This window comes from Mustelus asterias, chromosome 11 (assembly GCF_964213995.1).
Source record: "Mustelus asterias chromosome 11, sMusAst1.hap1.1, whole genome shotgun sequence".
Lineage (NCBI taxonomy): Eukaryota > Metazoa > Chordata > Chondrichthyes > Carcharhiniformes > Triakidae > Mustelus > Mustelus asterias.
The window spans coordinates 93,775,102-93,794,462 of record NC_135811.1 but is presented as its reverse complement, the minus strand read 5'-3'; the positions used below and the strand labels follow the sequence as shown (position 1 = coordinate 93,794,462).

At 46.1% G+C, this 19,361-nt stretch overlaps 1 protein-coding gene across 3 annotated transcripts in view; it reads right to left on the bottom strand.

Moving 5' to 3' along the window:
• The window catches only part of etv4 (ETS variant transcription factor 4), a 131,907-nt gene that overhangs the window by 33,821 nt on the left and 78,725 nt on the right, over positions 1 to 19,361 (bottom strand). For all 3 annotated transcript variants that reach the window (XM_078223976.1, XM_078223978.1, XM_078223977.1), the window contains 2 exons: positions 17,644 to 17,712; positions 3,692 to 3,760 (listed from right to left, as the gene is read on the bottom strand). In XM_078223976.1, coding sequence (XP_078080102.1) covers positions 3,692 to 3,760; positions 17,644 to 17,712 — 138 coding nt within the window. The remainder of the gene's footprint in view (positions 1 to 3,691; positions 3,761 to 17,643; positions 17,713 to 19,361) is intronic.

The following is a 19,361-nucleotide window of genomic DNA, read 5'->3' as shown; positions in this document are numbered from 1 at the left end:
GACAAGAGATAATTAATTAGGTTAAGTCCAAAGATTTAGTTCCAAATGTTTAGATAATTCAAAATTGATTTCTTATGATCTAATTCATAGAATCATAGAATCCCTACAGTGCAGGAGGTCATTCGGCCCCTTGAGTCTGCACCGACAACAACCCCACCCAGGCCCAACCCCTGTAACCCCACATATTTACCCTGCTAACCCCTCTGACACTAAGGGGCAATTTAGCATGGCCAATCCACTAACCTGCACATCTTTGGAGTGGGGAGGAGACTGGAGCACCCGGCGGAAACCCACACAGTCACAGGCAGAATGTGCCATCTCCACACAGGCAGTGACCCAAGGCCGGAATTGAACCCGGGTCCCTGGCGCTGTGAGGCAGCAGCGCTAACCACTATGCCACCGTGACGACCCTAAATTCATCGATTGTTGCTGGCGTTTCCCTTAAATCTTTGCATCGGACAAGACCCAGTGAACAAGATCAGAAAGTAAATAGCAGGAATTATTCCTCTTTTAAATTTTTTTTTATTTGGAGATTATTTGGTTAAAGATCCCGTTTTATGATACTGACATGCAAACTGATCAGATGAAAGTGTGGTGGGTACTTCGGACACCTGATGTTAAATGTAACAGAAGTGTGCAAGATGCAAAATACTTTTAAAATTAAAAAATATAAATATATACAAATAAATTTTTTAAAAATTACACTTCCTGTAATTGAACTGGAATGAACATGTTTTAAAAAGCAGCCAAATATTCAGGCTGTGTGTGAATAACAATGAGGCATTGGCCTTTGGATTCCCTTAATTGAGGAAACATAGTCTGCTGCTCCTTATTAATCAAACTATTCAGAGTGCTGCTGAGATTATACAATATAAACTGCCAGGAAGGGCCATTCTACTCAGTTATATGGTCTACTTGTTTTATTCCCCCCACAATCACATCCAATTTTGTACCCAACCTATAGCTCGTAAGTACTTCATATATTCACATCAATAAAAGTGGTTGCCTGCAGAAGAATCACAGAATCTCTAGAGTCCAGAAGGAAGCCATTTAGCCCATCGAGTCTGCACAGCACTCTCTGACAGAGTATGTTACCCAGACCCTTTCCCCCCGTCCTATCCCCATAATCCCACATATTTACCGTGGCTAATCCCTCTAACCTGCACATTCTAGGACACTACGGGGCAATTTTGCATGGCCAATCCACCTAACCTGCACACCTTTGGAATGTGGGAGGAAACCGGAGCACTCGGAGGAAACCCACACAGACACAGGAAGAATGTGCAAACTCCACAGTCACCCAAGGCCAGAATTGAACCCGGGTCCCTGACGCTGTGAGACAGCAGTGCTAACCACTGTGCCACCGTGCCGCACACAAAGAACCTGCAGTTAATATGCTGGTTTATTATTTTTAGAAGAATGGAAGTGCTGTGATAGCCAAATTGCTCAGGAATGAAAATGGAAGTTTGGATCTGCTGATCTCTCCCTCACCATGCAGTGTCCTCATTGTCCAGTGGTTGCTAATAATGGCTTAGTACTAATGATATCACGACAGGACAAGACGAGGAAGCAGGCCCAAGAACTACCCCAGCACGCCTGGGGAGTGATCCCACTCTGTTGGCAATACTCTGCACACTCTCGCCACCTCACCAACTAGGCTAACAAGCCCCCCTGGTGCAGCTCATGATGCAGTTATTCTGCACATTTTGCATTCTCACAAAGCAACATTTCATAGAATCATAGAATCCCTACAGTGCAGAAGGAGGCCATTCGGCCCATTGAGTCTGCACCAACTCCTTGACGGAGCATCTTACCCATGCCCTATCCCATAACCCCATATATTTATTGAACCCAGGTCCCTGGCGCTGTGAGGCAGCAGCGCTAACCACTGTGCCACTGTGATGACCCTAAATTAATCAATTGTTGCTGGCGTTTCCCTTAAATTTTGCATCGGACAAGACCCAGTGAACAAGATCAGAAAGAAAATAGCAGGAATTATTCCTGGAATGAACATGTTTTAAAAAGCAGCCAAATATTCAGGCTGTGTGTGAATAACAATGAGGCATTGGCCTTTGGATTCCCTTAATAATCCCCCTAACCTACACATCGTTGAACACTAAGGGACACATTAGCATGGCCAGTCCACCTATCCTGTACATCTTTGGACTGTTTTAGAATGCTAGCATGAATTCAGCATCATGAGCGAGCCCACCTCCAAAAAGGTAGTCTTGCATCAACTCCACAGTACGGCCGCATGTGGTACGAAGCCTAACTTTTTAATCTTCATTTAAAATTAACCAGAACCGCAATACTCCTTTAACTCAACTTGCCTTTGGCCAATGAGAGGAGCTCTGCACATATATTTAAACTATATATACATTCCCTCTGTGTGAGGGGACAGCTTCAATGAAGGTTGTGGGCGGAATTTTCTAGCCTTTCCCACTGGCAGGACCTTCTGGTCATAGAATCTCTACAACGCAGAAGAGACTATTTGGCCCATTGCGTCTGCACCGACTCTCCAACAAAGCATCTTACCCGGGCGCTCTCCCCCACCTTATCCCTGTGACCCCGCGCATTTCATATTAATTCCCCCTAACCTACATATCTTGGGACACTAAGTGGCAATTTAACACAGTCAATCCACCTGTGGGAGGAAAACCACACAGACACAGGGAGAACATGCAAATTCCACACAGGCACCCGAGGCTGGAATTGAACCCAGGTCCCTGAAGCTGTGAGGCAGCAGTGCTAACCACTGTGCCACCGTGCTGCCCCACTGTGAGCTCCCTGGACTTGAACATTGGGAAATCCCACTAACGGCGGTGGGAATGGAACTTGCATTTATCAAGTGTGTTTCTTGTAAGATGCTTCACAGGTGTGATTATCAACAAAATTTGACACCTCAGGACTTTTAGGACAGGTGACCAAAAGTTTGGAGACAGAAGTAGATTTTAAGGATTGCCATAAGAGGAGGAGACAGAGCGAAAGAGAGGTTTAAACAGGGGAATTGCAGAGCCTGAGGACCATGGCAACCGAAGGCAGGAATTGGAGTGGTGAAAATCGAGCCAATCAAAAAGCAGACATGATATCAAACCCGACACATGTAGGATTACAAACCAACAGTTAAGGAGTTAGTTAAGGAGTTGAATAAATCAAGAGTTTATGCCCGGGGCAGCACGGTGGTACAGTTGTTAGCACTGCTGCCTCACAGCGCCAGGGATGCGGGTTTGATTCCTGGCTTGGGTCACTGTCTGTGTGGAGTCTGCACGTTCTCCTCATATCTGCGTGGGTTTCCTCCGGGTGCTCCAGTTTCCTCCCACAGTCTGAAAGTGCTGTTTAGGTGCATTGGCCATGCTAAATTCTCCCTCAGTGCACCCGAACTGGCGCCAGAGTGTGACGAATAGGGGATTTTCACAGTGACTTCATTGCAGTGTGAGCCCACTAATAAATAAACATCAAACTTGAACATATACATTTAACACCCGAGCTCTGATTGGCAACCAAGAGAGTCGTTTTGGTTCTTTGAATTCTGCGTGCCTAATGAGTATTGCTTCCAGAAAAAAGTAATTGCTATTGAAAACGGAATTAGTAAAACTTAAACATTTCATACCATAAACCAGAGTTTTTGATTTTCAGTTTATTGAAAACTTGGTGTGCTATTTGCCCACTCTGAGACAGTTAAAGTCCTAACCTTCAAGTTTATCGGGAACCACAGAGGCATCATCGCTGTACCCTCTCAGCTGCTTCTCATATGTGAAACCTGCAATACAAAGAAGCAACATCATCAATTTTATTCCCGTCTGCCTCAATCCAATGCCCTGTCAGCTCTTTTGAACGGTGAAAGCTGATCCCAGGGAGTGAGTGAAGCTGGGAGACATGGTGAAGATGGATGCACGGTGCCACAATGGTGCAGTGAAGTTTTGAGTCTGTGATTTATGCTGCATTCATAAAACCCTACAGTGTAGAAGGAGGCCATTCAGCTCATTGAGTCTGCACCAACCACAATCCCACCAAGGCCCTATCCCCATAACCCCTTGCAGTTACCCTAGCTAGTCCCGCTGACACTAAGGAGCAATTTGGCATGGCCAATCCACCTAAGCCACACATCTCTGAGCTGTGGGAGGAAACCGGAGCACCCAGAGGAAACCCACGCAGACACGGGGAGAATGTGCAAACTCTACACAGACATGACCCAAGTTGGGAATCGATCCGAGGTCCCTGGCGCTGTGAGGCAGCAGTGCTAACCACTGTGCCATCGTGCCGGCCTTGCATTGTGGTTGAATTCAACTGTGGTACTCGTTTTTAGTAGTATTCATGAAAATATAGTGCTTAGCTTTGCAATGTTGATCGATAATCATTTCTGCAGCCACTTGCTGTGTTCAAAACTCTTCAGAATAGGAGTTCCAGGGTGTAGAAATAGATGGGCAATGTTGGCAATGTTCCTCTTGGTATATTTACAATTTTAAGGGGGAACAAATTTGACTAAAGTGTAAACAGTTGAGAGCGCCTGGATTGCTGAACTCTTTGGAGTATTAAACTTGCCTCTTCAAATTTGAATTGTATTCAAGTAATAGACATCAGGAGATATGTAATGTCATAATTGTTTAGTACGCCCTTCAGAATACATTACACATGTGTTATGACTTAACTTCAGATTTGAAGTCTGGACTTTGGCAGCTACATTCTTTATTTTGCCTTGACAATTGCACAAGTCATTTACATTCGTTATCGCTTTCTCATTGTCTGATTTATTTTGACATTGGACCTTCTATAAAAATGCAAAAGGCTACAGGGAGGGAGACAGGGCAATGAACTAATATGAGAGAGCAGATCAGCAGACTCTGTGTTAAATTTATCATTCGAGATGAGATTTGGGGCAGAGTTTTATGGCCCCGATGCGGCGGAGGTGAGGACGGGGCTGGAAAATGCGGCGAGCTGTTCAGAAGTCCCTCGCTGGCGGGAGGGCGCTGATGTGCAAAGAACTCTACTTTCGGAATATCTGAATATATGAGTGGACCGTAGAAATGCTGACTTTGTCTGTCAGATATCTGTGCTAATTGCCAAATCGAGCACATTATCTACAGCAGCAGGAGTAGGTCATTCAGCCACCTAGAATCATAGGATCCCTACAGTGCAGAAGGGGCTATTTGGGCCAACGGGTCTGCACTGATTCTGACAGATTATCCGCCCCAGGCCCTCTCCCCCAGCCTATCCCTGTAACCCGACACATTTAATGTCATTTAAAACGCATCTAAACATTCAAATCCCGTCCTTATAACACATCTAATCTATCTTGGTACACTAAGTGGGAATTTAGCCTGGTCAATCCACCTAACCTGTACAACTTTGGACTATGGGAGGAAACCGGAGCACCCGGAGGAAACCCACACAGGCCCGGGGAGAAAGTGCAAACTCCACACAGACGGTGACCCAAGCTGGGAACTGAACCTGTGTCCCTGGCGCTGTGAGGCAGCAATGCTAACCACTGTCCACCTAGTCAGATCAAGGTTGATTTGAATATTTATTTGCCTTTGTTCCACGTCCCCCGATACTCTTCAACAACAACAACAAAAATATATTGATCTCAGCCTGTGAAATTTCAATTAACCTAACATCCATCACCTTTTGGAGAGTTCCAGATTTCCTTTGTGTGAAGAAATACTTTCTAATTTCACCCCTAAAAGTCCTAATTCGAATTTGTCCCTAGCTCTGGAATCCCTAATTGGTGAAAATAGTTTCTCTGCATGCGCACTATCAAATCCCATAATCATTTTAGCACTGTCCAAATTATAATGTTTTCTATATTTAATTTTACCTTTCGTCTTCTTTACCATATTAACATACGCTATCAGAAGAACATTATTTAAGCCAATACTTCAAGGTTGTGTCAATACATTTCTTTTATAACCCTATCAATCACAATGACGTAGGGATAACTATTTGCTTATCTTCGAATAGTGTCATGGGCTGTTTAACATCAGTTAAGAAGGCAGTCAGTTTTGATTTCTCATTCAAAGCACAGCACTCTGGCCATTCCTGCTAATCTTGTTTGTGGCCTATTGATTTAATGTATCATATTAGTCAAAAATATACCAAGTAACATTTGTCTTTTGTAATCAGAATGAACCCATATTATTTAAAGACAAGGCAATTGTCTTGTGAGCTTATTCATCCATTGACACTTCCCGCTGCCTCGGAAAAGCAGCTAGCATAATCAAGGGCCCCACACACCCCAGACATACTCTCTTCTACCTTCTTCCGTCAGGAAAAAAGATACATGAGATCATGTACCAATTGACTCAAGAACAGCATCTTCCCTGCTGCCATCAAACTCTTGAATGGACCTGCCACATATTAAGTTGGTCTTTCTCTATACCTTAGCTATGATTGTAATGCTACACTCGGGGCGGCACAGTGGCAAGCACTCCTGCCTCACAGCGCCAGGGACCTGGGTTTGATATCCGGCTTGGGTCACTGTCTGTGCAGAGTCTGCACATTCTCCCCGTGTCTGTGTGGGTTTCCTCCGGGTGCTCCGGTTTCCTCCCACAGTCTGAAAGACATGCTGGTTAGATGCATTGGCCATGCTAAATTCTCCCTCCGAAAAGGCGAAGTGTGGTGACGAGGGGATTTTCACAGTAACTTCATTGCAGTATTAATGTAAGTCTACATGTGACACTAATAAAATAAACTAAACATTCTGCACCCTCTTCTTTCCGTCTCCCCATGTACTCTCTGAATGGTATGCTTTGTCTGTATAGTGCGCAAGAAACAATACTTTTCACTGTATCCCAATACATGTGACAATAATAAATCAAATCAAATCATTATCATTGATATGCTGAGGCTGGAACTTTCCGGTCGTCCATGCCGGTGGGATCTTCCTATGGTGCACCCCCACCGTGGGATTGCCGGCGGCAAGGGTGCATCCAATGGGAAAGCCTGTTTTGACAATGGTAGGACCAGAAGATCCTACTACCAGCCAATGGCAGGCTGCCTCTGCCGCCGGTGGATTGCTTGATAATTCTCGCCCTTATAATCATCAGCACTGCACCCTATTGTTATGTGATAAGAATCAGTCTCTGCAGACACAGCCCAAGTTTGGAAGGACAAAATCCGTAATTCCCCTTCTAGATGTCTTGCCACAGTTCAAATAGACAGGGAACTCAAATTTCACATGCTCACAATCGCAATGAACTGAAGTGCCAGTGAAAATAAACAGCTGCAGAATGAATATCTGAAAACTTCTCACATAGAAACATAGAAAATAGGAGGAGGCCATTCGGCCTTTCAAGCCTACTCCGCTATTCATTTTGATCATGGCTGATCATCAAATTCAATATCCTGATCCTGCCTTCTCTCCATATCCCTTGATCCATTCAGCTCCATGAATAGAAACATACCTTAATGTGACCGTTCTAACTTACTGGTGTGAGGATTTGATACTTACAAACCCTGCATGTATCAAGGGTGATACAAGCAGCATCACCCTTGAACTCAGTGTCTGTTCTGTAAGTATCGATAGGTCAACCTTCAACGAGTGAGCTGAGTTAACGCAGTGTGCATTATCACCAAAGAAAGTCTTGAAACAATCCATCACTGTCCACCCTGTAAAATTCTGCTAATTTTCTTGAACCACCCAGCAACGCTAGGGATAAAAAACCCTATCCTTTGTGTAGTTATGAAAGGAAAGAACTTGTGTTCACCTCTCACTTTGCCATGTTCTTTTTTTTTGGTAACTTTCAGTACTTTTATTCCAACCAAAAAATCCAATTTAAATTGGGCCCAATCCAATTCATGGTCCCCACGTAAGAGACAAACAAGGTCCAAGCTGACAGGATGAGGCACTGCACCCCCTCCCGGGCTTGATCGAACGCTTCATCTTAGCCAAAAGACCGAGATGGCTTTGAAAAATTGCATCAGGTAAAGATGTGTTGTGAGAAAGGGCATTTTCACACAGCGAATGGTTGGGGACTGGAATGCACTATCTGGAAGTGTGGCGGAGGCAGGTTCAATCGAGGCATTCAAGAGTGCGTTAGACGATTACTTGAACAGAAATAACGGGTAGGATCTTCCAGTCACGCTCGCCCCAAAACTGGAAAATCCCACCCGAGGTCAACGGACCTCATTTTCCGCTACGATTCCTGTGGTGGGCGGTGGATGGGAAAATATCCCTCAATGTGTACGGGGGAAGGGAAGGGGAATGGCACTAAGGCATGATGCTCATTTGGAGAGCCAGTGCAGACAAAATGGGCCAAATGGCCTCCTTCTGCGCCTTAACAATTCTGTGATTAGCAACCTGCAGTTATCCAAAATCAATGGTTTAAACGCAACCAATTGGATGTGGCCAAATAAATACCACAAGAGTGATGAAAAGGTAAATTCTAAAAGTCTGCTACATTTGGGCGAGACTTCAAGGAACCGGGTGCATTAATTCTTGGCAAATCGTAGCTTGGTCCTGTTAATCGGCTACGGATCTTGGATCTACTGTTGGTTCTACAGAGTCACCCAACTTATTTTCCACTCTGTGCTTGCAATTCTCTTCTTTTGAATGGCAACCCACCATCTGGTGTCTGTGCAAGTGAGGAGGAATTGCATTTAATGGTGAAAAGGAAATCTCAGGTAGTAAGATAGAAATTGCTGCAGGGGCTGATTAATGGGCAGGATGCTTGGACCTGTGGGCAGAGGTGGCTAGGGGCAGGCGAGAGAAGTAGCTGCGGGTTAAGGAAGGTCAACCTCAGTGCTGGAAGGGAAGCAGTAACCCTCTTGGGAAGGGAAGTGGTAGCCTTGGAGGTGGAAGTTCAGGCAGCAGCACGTGGGAAAGGTAGCCAGGGCCTGAGGCAGGAAATCCACTGCTCCCTTGGCATATTAGCAGAGGTCATTTAGGGTCATGTGGACAAGGCTCAGTAAGTGGAAATGATTTGGAAGATGCCCCACTAGCACCAGCTGTTTCTCGTGTTGTCTAAAGATGGCGCAGTACATACACTAATAACAACTGCAAAGAATATTGTGTTTTATTCACAGTATTTTTTTTAAAAATTACTTCCTTCAAAATGTTTACTTAAAAGTTTAATGCTGGCAGGGAGTCATCAATTAATTCAATGCGTTGAGACATCTGAAGTAATGACAGTCAACATTATAAGTTTGCTTTTGTGCTGTTAGACTCGGCAATTTCCCTGTGTTAATTTGCCTGAGTGCGGCCATTATGTACATGCTGGAATATAAGAACATAGAACAGTACAGCACTGGAACAGACCATGATGTTGTGCCGAACATGATGCCAAATTAAACTAATCCCTTCTGCCTGCCCTTGGTCCATATCCCTCTATTCCTTGTCTATTCACTTGCTTATCTAAAAGCCCCTTAAACACCCCTATCGTGCCTGTACCACCACCTCTTTCCAGACACCTACCATGTAAAAAACCTGCCCCTCACATCTCCTTTGAACTTTTCCCCTCTCACCTTAAGTGCATGCCCTCAAGAATTAGACATTTGAACTCTGGGAAAAAGGATTCTGACTGTCAACCCTATCAATGCCTCTCATAATTTTATAGACTTATCAGGTCTCCCCTCAGTCTCCGCCGCTCCAGAGAAAACAATCCTGGTTAGTCCAGCTTCTCCTTATAGCTCATACCCTCTCATTCAGGCAGCATCCTGGTAAACCTCTTCTGCACTCTCTTCAAAGCCTTTCCATAATGTCGTGACCAGAATTCAATGAAATACATTAAGTGCGGCCTTACCAAAGTTTTATAAAGCTGCAACATGACATCCTGACTCTTGTACTCAATGCCCCGATCAATAAAGGCAAGCATACCATACACCTTCTTTACCACCCTATCTACTTGTGTGGCCACTTTCAGGGAGCTATGGACTTGAACCCCAAGATCCCTCTGTACATTAATGCAGTTCAGGGTCCTGTCATTAGCTGTATACTTACCCTTCTCGGCCTTTTGACTAAGATCAAGTGTAGTATGGATCAGATGCTGCACTTGGTTGAGGTCATTGGGTTGCATTTGAGCTTCATTTTCATATGAAGCAATTTTTAAAAGCGGCATCTCGGCCTTTTGGCTAAGATGCAAATGAGATCAAGCCTTGGAGGAGGTGAGTCTGCACCTACTCCAATCAGCTTGGCTCATGTAGATCAGGCCCAAGACAGGAGTGGAGGCCCTGTCTTGTCAGCTTGGATCGGAAATGTCTCAACTTTTTGAGACTCTGAATTGGACTTGATTTGACTGAATTGGAAAAGTATAAAAAAATACTTACCCTTAACATTTGACCTCCCAAAGTGCAGTACCTCACACTTGCCCGGATTAAACTCCATCTGCCATTTCTCTGTCCGTATGTGCAACTGATCTGTATCCTGCTGTATCCTTTGGCAACCTTCTACACTATCCACAACTCCACCTATCGTTGTGTCATCGGCAAACTTACCAAACCACCCAGCTATGTTTTCATCCAAGTCATTTATATATATCACAAACAGCAGAGTTCCCAGTATGGATCCCTGCGGAACACCACTAGTCACGGACCTCTAATCAGGAAAACACCCTTCCACCTCTATTCTCTGACTTCTATGGGCAAGCCAATTCTAAAGTTTAAGTTTATTTACTGGAGTCACAAGTAGACTTACATTAACACTGCAATGAACTTACTGTGAAAATCCCCTAGTTGCCACACTCCAGTGTCTGTTTGGGTACACTGAGGGGCAATTTAGCATGGCCAATACACCTAACCAGCAGGTCTTTTGGACTGTGGGAGGAAAACGGAGCACCCGGAAGAAACCCACGCAGACACAGGGAGAACATGCAGACTCCGCACAGACAGTGACCCAAACTGGGAATCGAACCTGGGTCCCTTGGCACTGTGAAGCAACAGTGCTAACCACTGGGCCGCCGTGCTACCCAGTGAATCCAAGCGGCCAGGTCACCGTGGATCCCATGCACCTTAATCTTCTGGATGAGCTTACCATGAGGGACCTTGTCGGAAGCCTGACTAAAATCCATGTAGACAACACCCATTGCCAATAAAAACAAAAAGCGAATTCAATGAGATGGTTGACTTTCCTACACATCCTCGGTCCTGTTATAACCATGTTTTAATACTTACCTCTTTTTTAGAAGATTAAGCTAAATTTATCAGAGGGGCAAGCAACCTACTCAACCCACAGCAATGGCACACCTGATTCTGAGGTGCCCAGATGGTAGAATATCTGGAATTTGTGAAAAGAAATCACCCTAATTTCCCTAAATTCCTTACAAATAATTGGCTACTGCATTAAAACGATGGGTGAGATTCTCCTGCCTCCCAGCTGCATGTTTCCCGTCGGTGGGAGGTGGCACATTGTTTGCTAACGGTGGGATTCTCTGGTCCCGCCGCTGTCAATGGGAATTCCCATTGATGTCACCTCCATGCTGGCGGGAAATCCATGGCAGGGGTGCGATGCCGGCCGGACCAGAGAATCCCACTGGCGTTAACGGCCGGAGAATTCTGGCCGATGTTCTTCATTTTGACTCTATGGCCTAGTTTATAAATGGCCTCGTAATTAACCAATATTTAAACTTCCATCGATCTAGGGCGGAATTCTCCGGCCATTCACGCTCCGCCGCCGCTGCTCCAAGTGGGGACGGAGAATTTGGCGCCCAGCCAAATCTCCGCTCACTGCAGCGGAACCAGAAAATTCTGCCGGCGTGAACGACCGGAAAATTCCACCCCGATCTATAAAATTCTAACAGGACTAGACAAGGTAGATGCAGGAAGGATGTTCCTGATGGTGGGGGAGTCCAGAACCAGGGGTCACAGTCTGAGGATTCAGGGTAGATCATTTAGGATGGAGGTGAGGAGACATTTCTTCGCCCAAAGAGTGGTGAGCTGTGGAATTCATTACCACAGGAAGTAGTTGATGCCAAAACATTGAATCTATTCAAGAGGCGGCTGGATACAGCACTTGAGGTGAATGGGATCAAAGGTTATGGGGAGAAAGCAGAATTACGTTTAGGATTGAGTTGGACAATCAGCCATGATCGTGATGAATGGTGGAGCAGGCTCGAAGGGCTGAATGGCCTCCTCCTGCTCCTATCTTCTATGTTTCCATGTTTCTATAAGAAGATAAGCTTTTGGGTAAACCAACAGATATCTTTCTCAGGCATATCATAGAATACCTACAGTGCAGAAGGAGGCCATTCAGCCCATTGAGCCTACACCGACAACAATCCCACCCAAGCCCTATCCTCTTAACCCCATGTATTTAATTTGCTAGTCCCCTGACACTAAGGGGCAATTAAGCATGGCCAATTCATCTAACCCGCATATCTTTGGAGTGTGGGAGGAAACCGGAGCACCCGGAGGAAACCCCATAGACATGGGGAGAACGTGCAAACTCCACACAGACGGCAACAATGTTTAAAAAACTGAAAATATAGCTTCCAGTACAGAAGATCAATTAGTTTTATGTTATTTTACCCACCAGAATTCTTGCAGTCTTTTGACGGACATCATGGTGGAATTCTCCCATTCTGGGATGAGTCCCGTGGATTGTTTTCCGCTGCGGAAGCCGGCGGGAAAACAAACCAAATCTTCCTGACCCAATGTCATTAACTATGCATCCGTGTGCTTTGCACCGTATTCTGTAGCGGGCAGGCCTGATGGCACGTAGTCCACTGTCCTTTCTGGGCGCCATATTGAAAAGGCACTCAACAGCACTGACCCACTATTGAAGAAAGATGGTGGACCTTCTAAAAATGAATCCGGATCTCAGGGACCACTCTGAACTGGAAGATGGACCTCCTGAGAATGAAGATAGATCTCTAGAAACATTCTGAGGCTGGGAGGTGTGACACCCCCCCCCCTCCAGGACACCAAATCTGGAAGGCCCACCTGCAGATGCTTCCACTGCTGTGCTGTTCCGGAGTCCTGGGTTGCCGTCAGCCTCCATCCTGAACTCTGGAGGCAACCCCAGGCATTGTCCGGGTGAGTCCCGACATCTGCATGCCACATTGTTCCGGACGCGTTTCACTCCAGTATCTTTTCCCGCTGGCGCTGCGGAGAATCAGGCATGAGTGGTTTGGATTTCCTCTGCATCCCACTGGCGGGATACAAATGAGGGTCACATCGGTCTCCAGTGGGTTTCCTGATCTGCTACGGTGGGCACCAGCAGAGGGAGGATCCCGCTATAACTTCACGTCGGCATGAAACCAATTTCTCCCACCAAATTTCACCCCCCCACCCCCGTCTACCAGTGGGGCCTCGGGAGAATTCTGCCCCATGTGCTGAGATCAATCAACCTCAAACAAAAATTAACTCTCGGTTTCTGTATCATACACGACTTCCATTCACACACCAGGATGATGCTGTACCATTCACACAAGACCAAAGTCTGCAGACTTTTTGACTATTCAACGCATTACATTGGCCACTGGGGGCTCATTCGATTAGTGAAGGCAATGGGGATTGCACGATAACAGACTTTAATATACAACTGAAGGGAGCTCTAATTACTGATGGAAAATATTAGCACTTATTCTGTGTCTGGTGTTGTGGGTAGTTACTTTGTCTCTTCAGCCTTGTCCCACTCCCTCCGACAGTACTCTCTCTGACTGTGTAGTTTCTAGGATACTGATTTTTAACAAAAGGAAATGCATGGACTTTGGAATTTTTTTATTCGTTCATGGGACATGGACATCACTGTCTAGGCCAGGATTTATTTTCATTGCCCATCTCTCATCACCCTTGAAAAGGTGGTGGTGAGCCAACTTCTCGAACTGCTGCAGCCCATGTGGGTGTTGGTACATCCAACACCACATGGTACATGTTAGCACACCTGTTTGGGAGGGACTTCCAGGTTTTGGACAACGAAAGGGAAGGGACGGTGATTTATTTCCAAGTCAGGATGGCGAGTGACTTGGAGGTAAACCTCCTGGTGGTGGTGGTGTTCCCAAGCATCTGCTGTCCCTGTCCTTCTAGTTGGTAGAGGTCGCAGGTTTGGAAAGTGCTCTCAAAGGAGCCTTCATGCGTTGCTGGGACTGAGATGGCATAAATTGCAACAACCACAACTATCTTCCTCTGTGCTAGGTATGACTCCAACCAGTGGAGAGTTTTCCCTGATTCCCATTGAAGTCCAGTTTTGCTCGGGCTCCTGGGTTGACACAAATGCAGCCAAGTGTTGAATTGTTTGCGAGAGCGAGTAGGGCAACTTCTGTTTTGTTATCAGTGCACAGCAGAGCAATCTTCCCACTCTATCCCAACAATGTGCCTTCAGCACAGTATTAGTGTGTGTGCTCACACTCTGCAAGATTTTGTGCTACTTGGTACTAGGTTGGGATATTTTTCTGCTGTGGGCTAACTGGTCGGAACCGGAGTGAGGCCACTCAAGTTCAACTTATGTTGCATACTAATCATGTGGGCTTGGCTTAACACTAAAACCCAAGTGGCAAAAGGCCCGTGTCCAAACCATCAGTGCTGCCACAGACTGATATTTTTAAAGAATGGTGGCACTAACTAGAAAACACCAGTGTCGCTATGACCCAGTTCTCCAAGCAGACTTGAATGTGATGCCAATGAACTCCACCCTTTGTGGTAAATGGTCAGGAGGGTACTGAGTGCATGATATGTTCATACGATTCCTCAGACGTTCAATCAGGATCTGCACTGTTCATATGCACGGTGGCAAAGTGGTTAGCACTGCTGCTTCACAGCGCCAGGGACCCGGGTTCGATTCCCGGCTTAGGTCACTGTCTGTGCAGAGTTTGCACATCCTCCCCATGTCTGTGTGGGTTTCCTCCGGGTGCTCCGCTTTCCTCCCACTCTCCAAAGGTGTGCGGTAGGTTGATTGGCCATGCTAAATTGACCCTAGTTTCGGGGGGATTAGCCGGGTAAATATGGGCACTGATCGGCCTACATCCAACCACCCAGGGGCTTCAATGGCCTCTGGTCCCACGTTGGTGGGGACCATCTGTGATTCTCACTGGTGAAGACCTCAACTGGCGAGGAAGTTAAGTGCTAATCATGTCATTAATATTGAAATCAGCCTCGTGCCTGATTTTACGGGGATAGGGTGGGATTGTTGTCGGTGCAGGCTCAATGGGCCAAATGGCCTCTTTCTGTATTGTAAGGATTCTATGAGAAGGCAGCGGAATTAAACAACAGTGCATTTCTACTGGGATTGCAAACACTTAAGGCAGAGATAGATAGGTTCTTGGTTGGTAAGGGGATCAAAAGTTACAGGGAAAAGGCGGGAGAACAGGGTTGAGAAACTTATTAGCCATGAGTGAATGGTCGAGCAGACTCGATGGGCCGAATGGTCCAATTCTGCTCCCATATCTTGTGGTCTTACGGATGATACAACTGCTCTTACTGAGTTTGGGCCAACGGGATGAAGTAAAGGTACGGTTCCTGTTCTTAATTTCTATTCAGTGTTTGGACATGAGGAATGATCATCTCTTATCATCATGTAGTTTGTTAACATTCGCTTTCGAACTGCACTGGAAGAATAAACACTTGGTCATTAGGGATATCAGCCAACTCCTTCAAAGTGGAAAGGGAGAAGACTGGGAAATCCTTTGGATTTGTTACAGATATTACCGCACATCACCAACAGAGGTTTTTCTCGCCAGTTTCTTCAGCGAGGTAAGTATTGCAAATTTACGGCACTCTGTGCATAACAAAGGCCGTCATGCGATTCACGCCAGTAGTGGGGGGTGGAGCCTCAGCTCACCTGTGAAACTGGCTGCTGAGCTCTAGGGGCACCATTGCGCGAGCGCTCGGATCTCCCAGCATACTGTGTACATCATGTACATAGTGTACTGGGTGATTTCCTGTCACTCCCCATCATGGATACCCATGCACCCCCCACCCACCCCCAACCCCAACCCCCCCCGCTCCAATTGTCGCCCAGACATTGCTCCCATAACCCCCCCACCTGACCACCCGATTGCCACAGTGGCCGATCGCCTACCACCCCCACTCCCTCACAATTGCCGCCCCAGCCAATCACGCTCCCCCATGAAGAGTTCCCCCCTTCCTTCTGCCCCCATAAAGCTCCCCACCTCTCCATCAGGCTCCACCCCTTCTCAGGCCCCACCCAGTCCGGACCCCCCCCTCCTCAGGACACACCCCTTGGCTCAGTGGGCAGTCCTAGGGTTCCAGGCTGGCAGTGCCAGGATGTCAGGCTGGCACTGCCCCATGGGCACTGACTGGCTTACCTGGGGGGCTTCAATGGCCTCTGGTCCCACATTGGTGGGGACCATCTGTGATTCTCACTGGTGAGGACCTCGATCGGCGAGGAGGTTAAGATAAGTGAGCCCGGGCAATAGCATCCAGGACTCATTAATGACATGCTAATCATGGCATTAATATTGAAATCAGCCTCCGTCTGATTTTTCCCCTCTCACCCTATCTTAATGGCTCTCCGTGCCGATTGACTGGCATGGCAAGCCTTTAAAATCATGCCCCATGGGTATGATTTTCCAATCCCGCCCATCCTGACACTGGAAATTCCCACCCGTGGCCTTTCAATGGTCTGTCAAATTTTCCGTCCCGCCTGCGACGATTCCTGTGGCGGAACCAGAAAATTGATGTCCGTGATTGGCTGCAAACTATTCAGGCAGCCAAAACACTCAAATTCCTAAAGGAGCGAAGAGCGAGTCACAAGATTCACCTCACCTGTGCCTATTTGTTTCATAAATACATTTCAGATGCAACTTTCTTATTAAATCCGTCTTTAAACCAGCACCTACTTGGACAATGCACTTGTGTTAAGTGTCAGAAAATAATTCAGCACTCTCCAAGAGACAAAACAAGATGTACTGTTGAATAAAAATAACAGCGAGTGCTTTAAATATATACTGATAAATGAAAGAAAAGGGAAGATTAATTGTCAAAAATATTGTGCCTGTCGATAAGATAAGACTGGAAAGGTCCATTGTGGTTCACCTGGCTGGTCCCAGTACATCTACACATTACACACCCCAGACATTGGATACCATTGACTGACTGAGACATCGACCATTGTGAAAGGGTCATTCTGATTTGGGAAAGTTAATATCCTGACAGAACTTTTATTCTACGGCGTCTATTTATGGGGAGGCGATGGTGCGGTGGTATTGTCACTGGACTAATAATTCAGACACCCTGGGTAATGTTCTGTTGCTTCGGATCCCATCAATTTGTTGAATTTGAATTCAATAAAAATCTAGAATTAAAAGTCTTTCGATGGCCATTGAAGCCATTGTCAAAATTGTTGCAAAAACCCCATCTGGTTCAGGGAAGGAAATCTGCCATCCTTACCTGGTCTGGCCGACCTGTGACACCAGACCCACAGCAAAGTGGTTGACTCTGAAATGCCCTCTGAAATGGCCTAGCAAGCCACTCAGTTCAAGGGCAATTAGGGATGGTGATAAATCCCTAGTCCAAAGATGTGCGGGTTAGGTTGATTGGCCAGGTTAAAAATTGCTCCTTAGAGTCCTGAGATGCGTAGATTAGCGGGTAAATATGTGGGGGTAGGGCCTGGGTGGGATTGTGGTCGGTGCAGACTCGATGGGCCGAATGGCCTCCTTCTGCACTGTAGGGTTTCTATGATTTCTTCTTCTATGATAAATGCTGACCCAGCCAGCGACATTACACAAATGAATAATGAAACAAAAAATATTTTACCTTCCAGGTTGCTGGACTGATTTGGATAACCTTCATTAGGCATGTACATGGAAGGACAGCCAGGAATATCTAGGGGACAGAGAAAGCATTGCTGGTTAGAGTGAGGTTCTGCAGTTTCACCAGCATATCACGAGCCTGAGTAACCTTAAACCAGTCTACTTTGAGAGATTGATCAATATGCTGAATCTCAATTCTATGGTAGCTATTAATTCACATCAATCTGAAACAGTATAAACGTAGCATCAAACACCAGCAAAAGAATAATCTATTAACACAAACTGCACAAATCAAGTACAAAAATGAGAGGGGTAAATTGCATTTTATTCCGTATATCTATAATTCCAACCTTATCATTAAGCTTCGTAATAATGAGACCAATTTGAGATTTATAAAACCATAAGATGTAACCATAAGCAGAATTAGACCATTCAATTGTGGCTGATAAGTTTCTCAACCTTTTTATTTCAGTTATTAGTATCACAAATGGGCTTACATTAACACTGCAATGAAGTTACTGTGAAAATCCCCTCGTCGCCACACTCCAGGGCCTGTTCGGGTACACTGAGGGCGAATTTAGCATGGGCAGTGCACCTAACCAGCACGTTTTTTGGACTGAAACCGGAGGAAACCCACACAGACACGGGGAGAACGTGCAGACCCCGCACAGGCAGTGACCCAAGCCAGAATTGAACCTGGGTCCCTGACGCTGTGAGGCAGCAGTGCTAACCACTGGGCCACCATGCCACCTGTGTCACTATAAAGCTTCATCTCGGTCACGGTGATGGCAATTTGCAGCAGTGCATTTTTGTTTTAAGTTTTGGAGCTACGCTTAAGCCTTTAAATGTTTAATTGTGCATAAAATCACTACTGGTAACTCATCTGCTCCCTCAGGTGGCTCTAAAAGATTCCATGGTGATGTGGGCACAAGAGGCCAAAAACGAGTATCTCGCTGGCAAGATTTTGTAACGCAATCTCCACATCAAGATTTTGTAACGCAATCGTCCCCGCCCCTGCCAGCGACGTAATGCGGCTCACACTCAGGAAGGACAGGAACCGCGATTAAATACATTACCATTTCATTAGCGGGCTTCCCTGCTGTAAGAATCCATGTGACGCCACATCAGTGAGGTTTACAACAAGTCTATAGCAACGTGGAACAGTCAACAGGACCACATCGAGGGTTAATAAGTAAGTACAGCCCCTTTGGGGGAGGTGCACAGTGTTAGGGGCATTGCAGGGGGAGAAGGAGGGTGTTCTCTGGGGTGTTGCATGGGCGGAAGAGGGAGGGCAGGTTCCCTGTGTCCATGGGCCAGGGCATTTCTCATGTGCATGAGGGGGGGTCATGTATACGTAGGGTGAGGAGGGGGAGGGGGGTGGCATCCCCATGTCCGGTGTGGGGGTGTGGTTGTTTGTATTTATTTTTAGTTTTATCACCAGTGTGACAGCTTGAGACACATCTCCAGCACTATTTTAATCAAAGGGCTGGAAAATATGGTGAGAAAACTCGGCAGTGTTTCCTACCTGAGCTTTGAAAAAAGATCCGGAATGTTCCGCCCATGATAGTGTTTGCTGGACATCAGGGGTGTTCTCCCAGATCCCTGACTAAAACTTATCTCTTAGCTAACACCTGGAACAGATGAGCTGTTCATCAGCTCCTTGTTGGTTGTGGGATGTTACTGCCAGGTTTCCCTCCATTTCAACATCGACTATACTTAAAG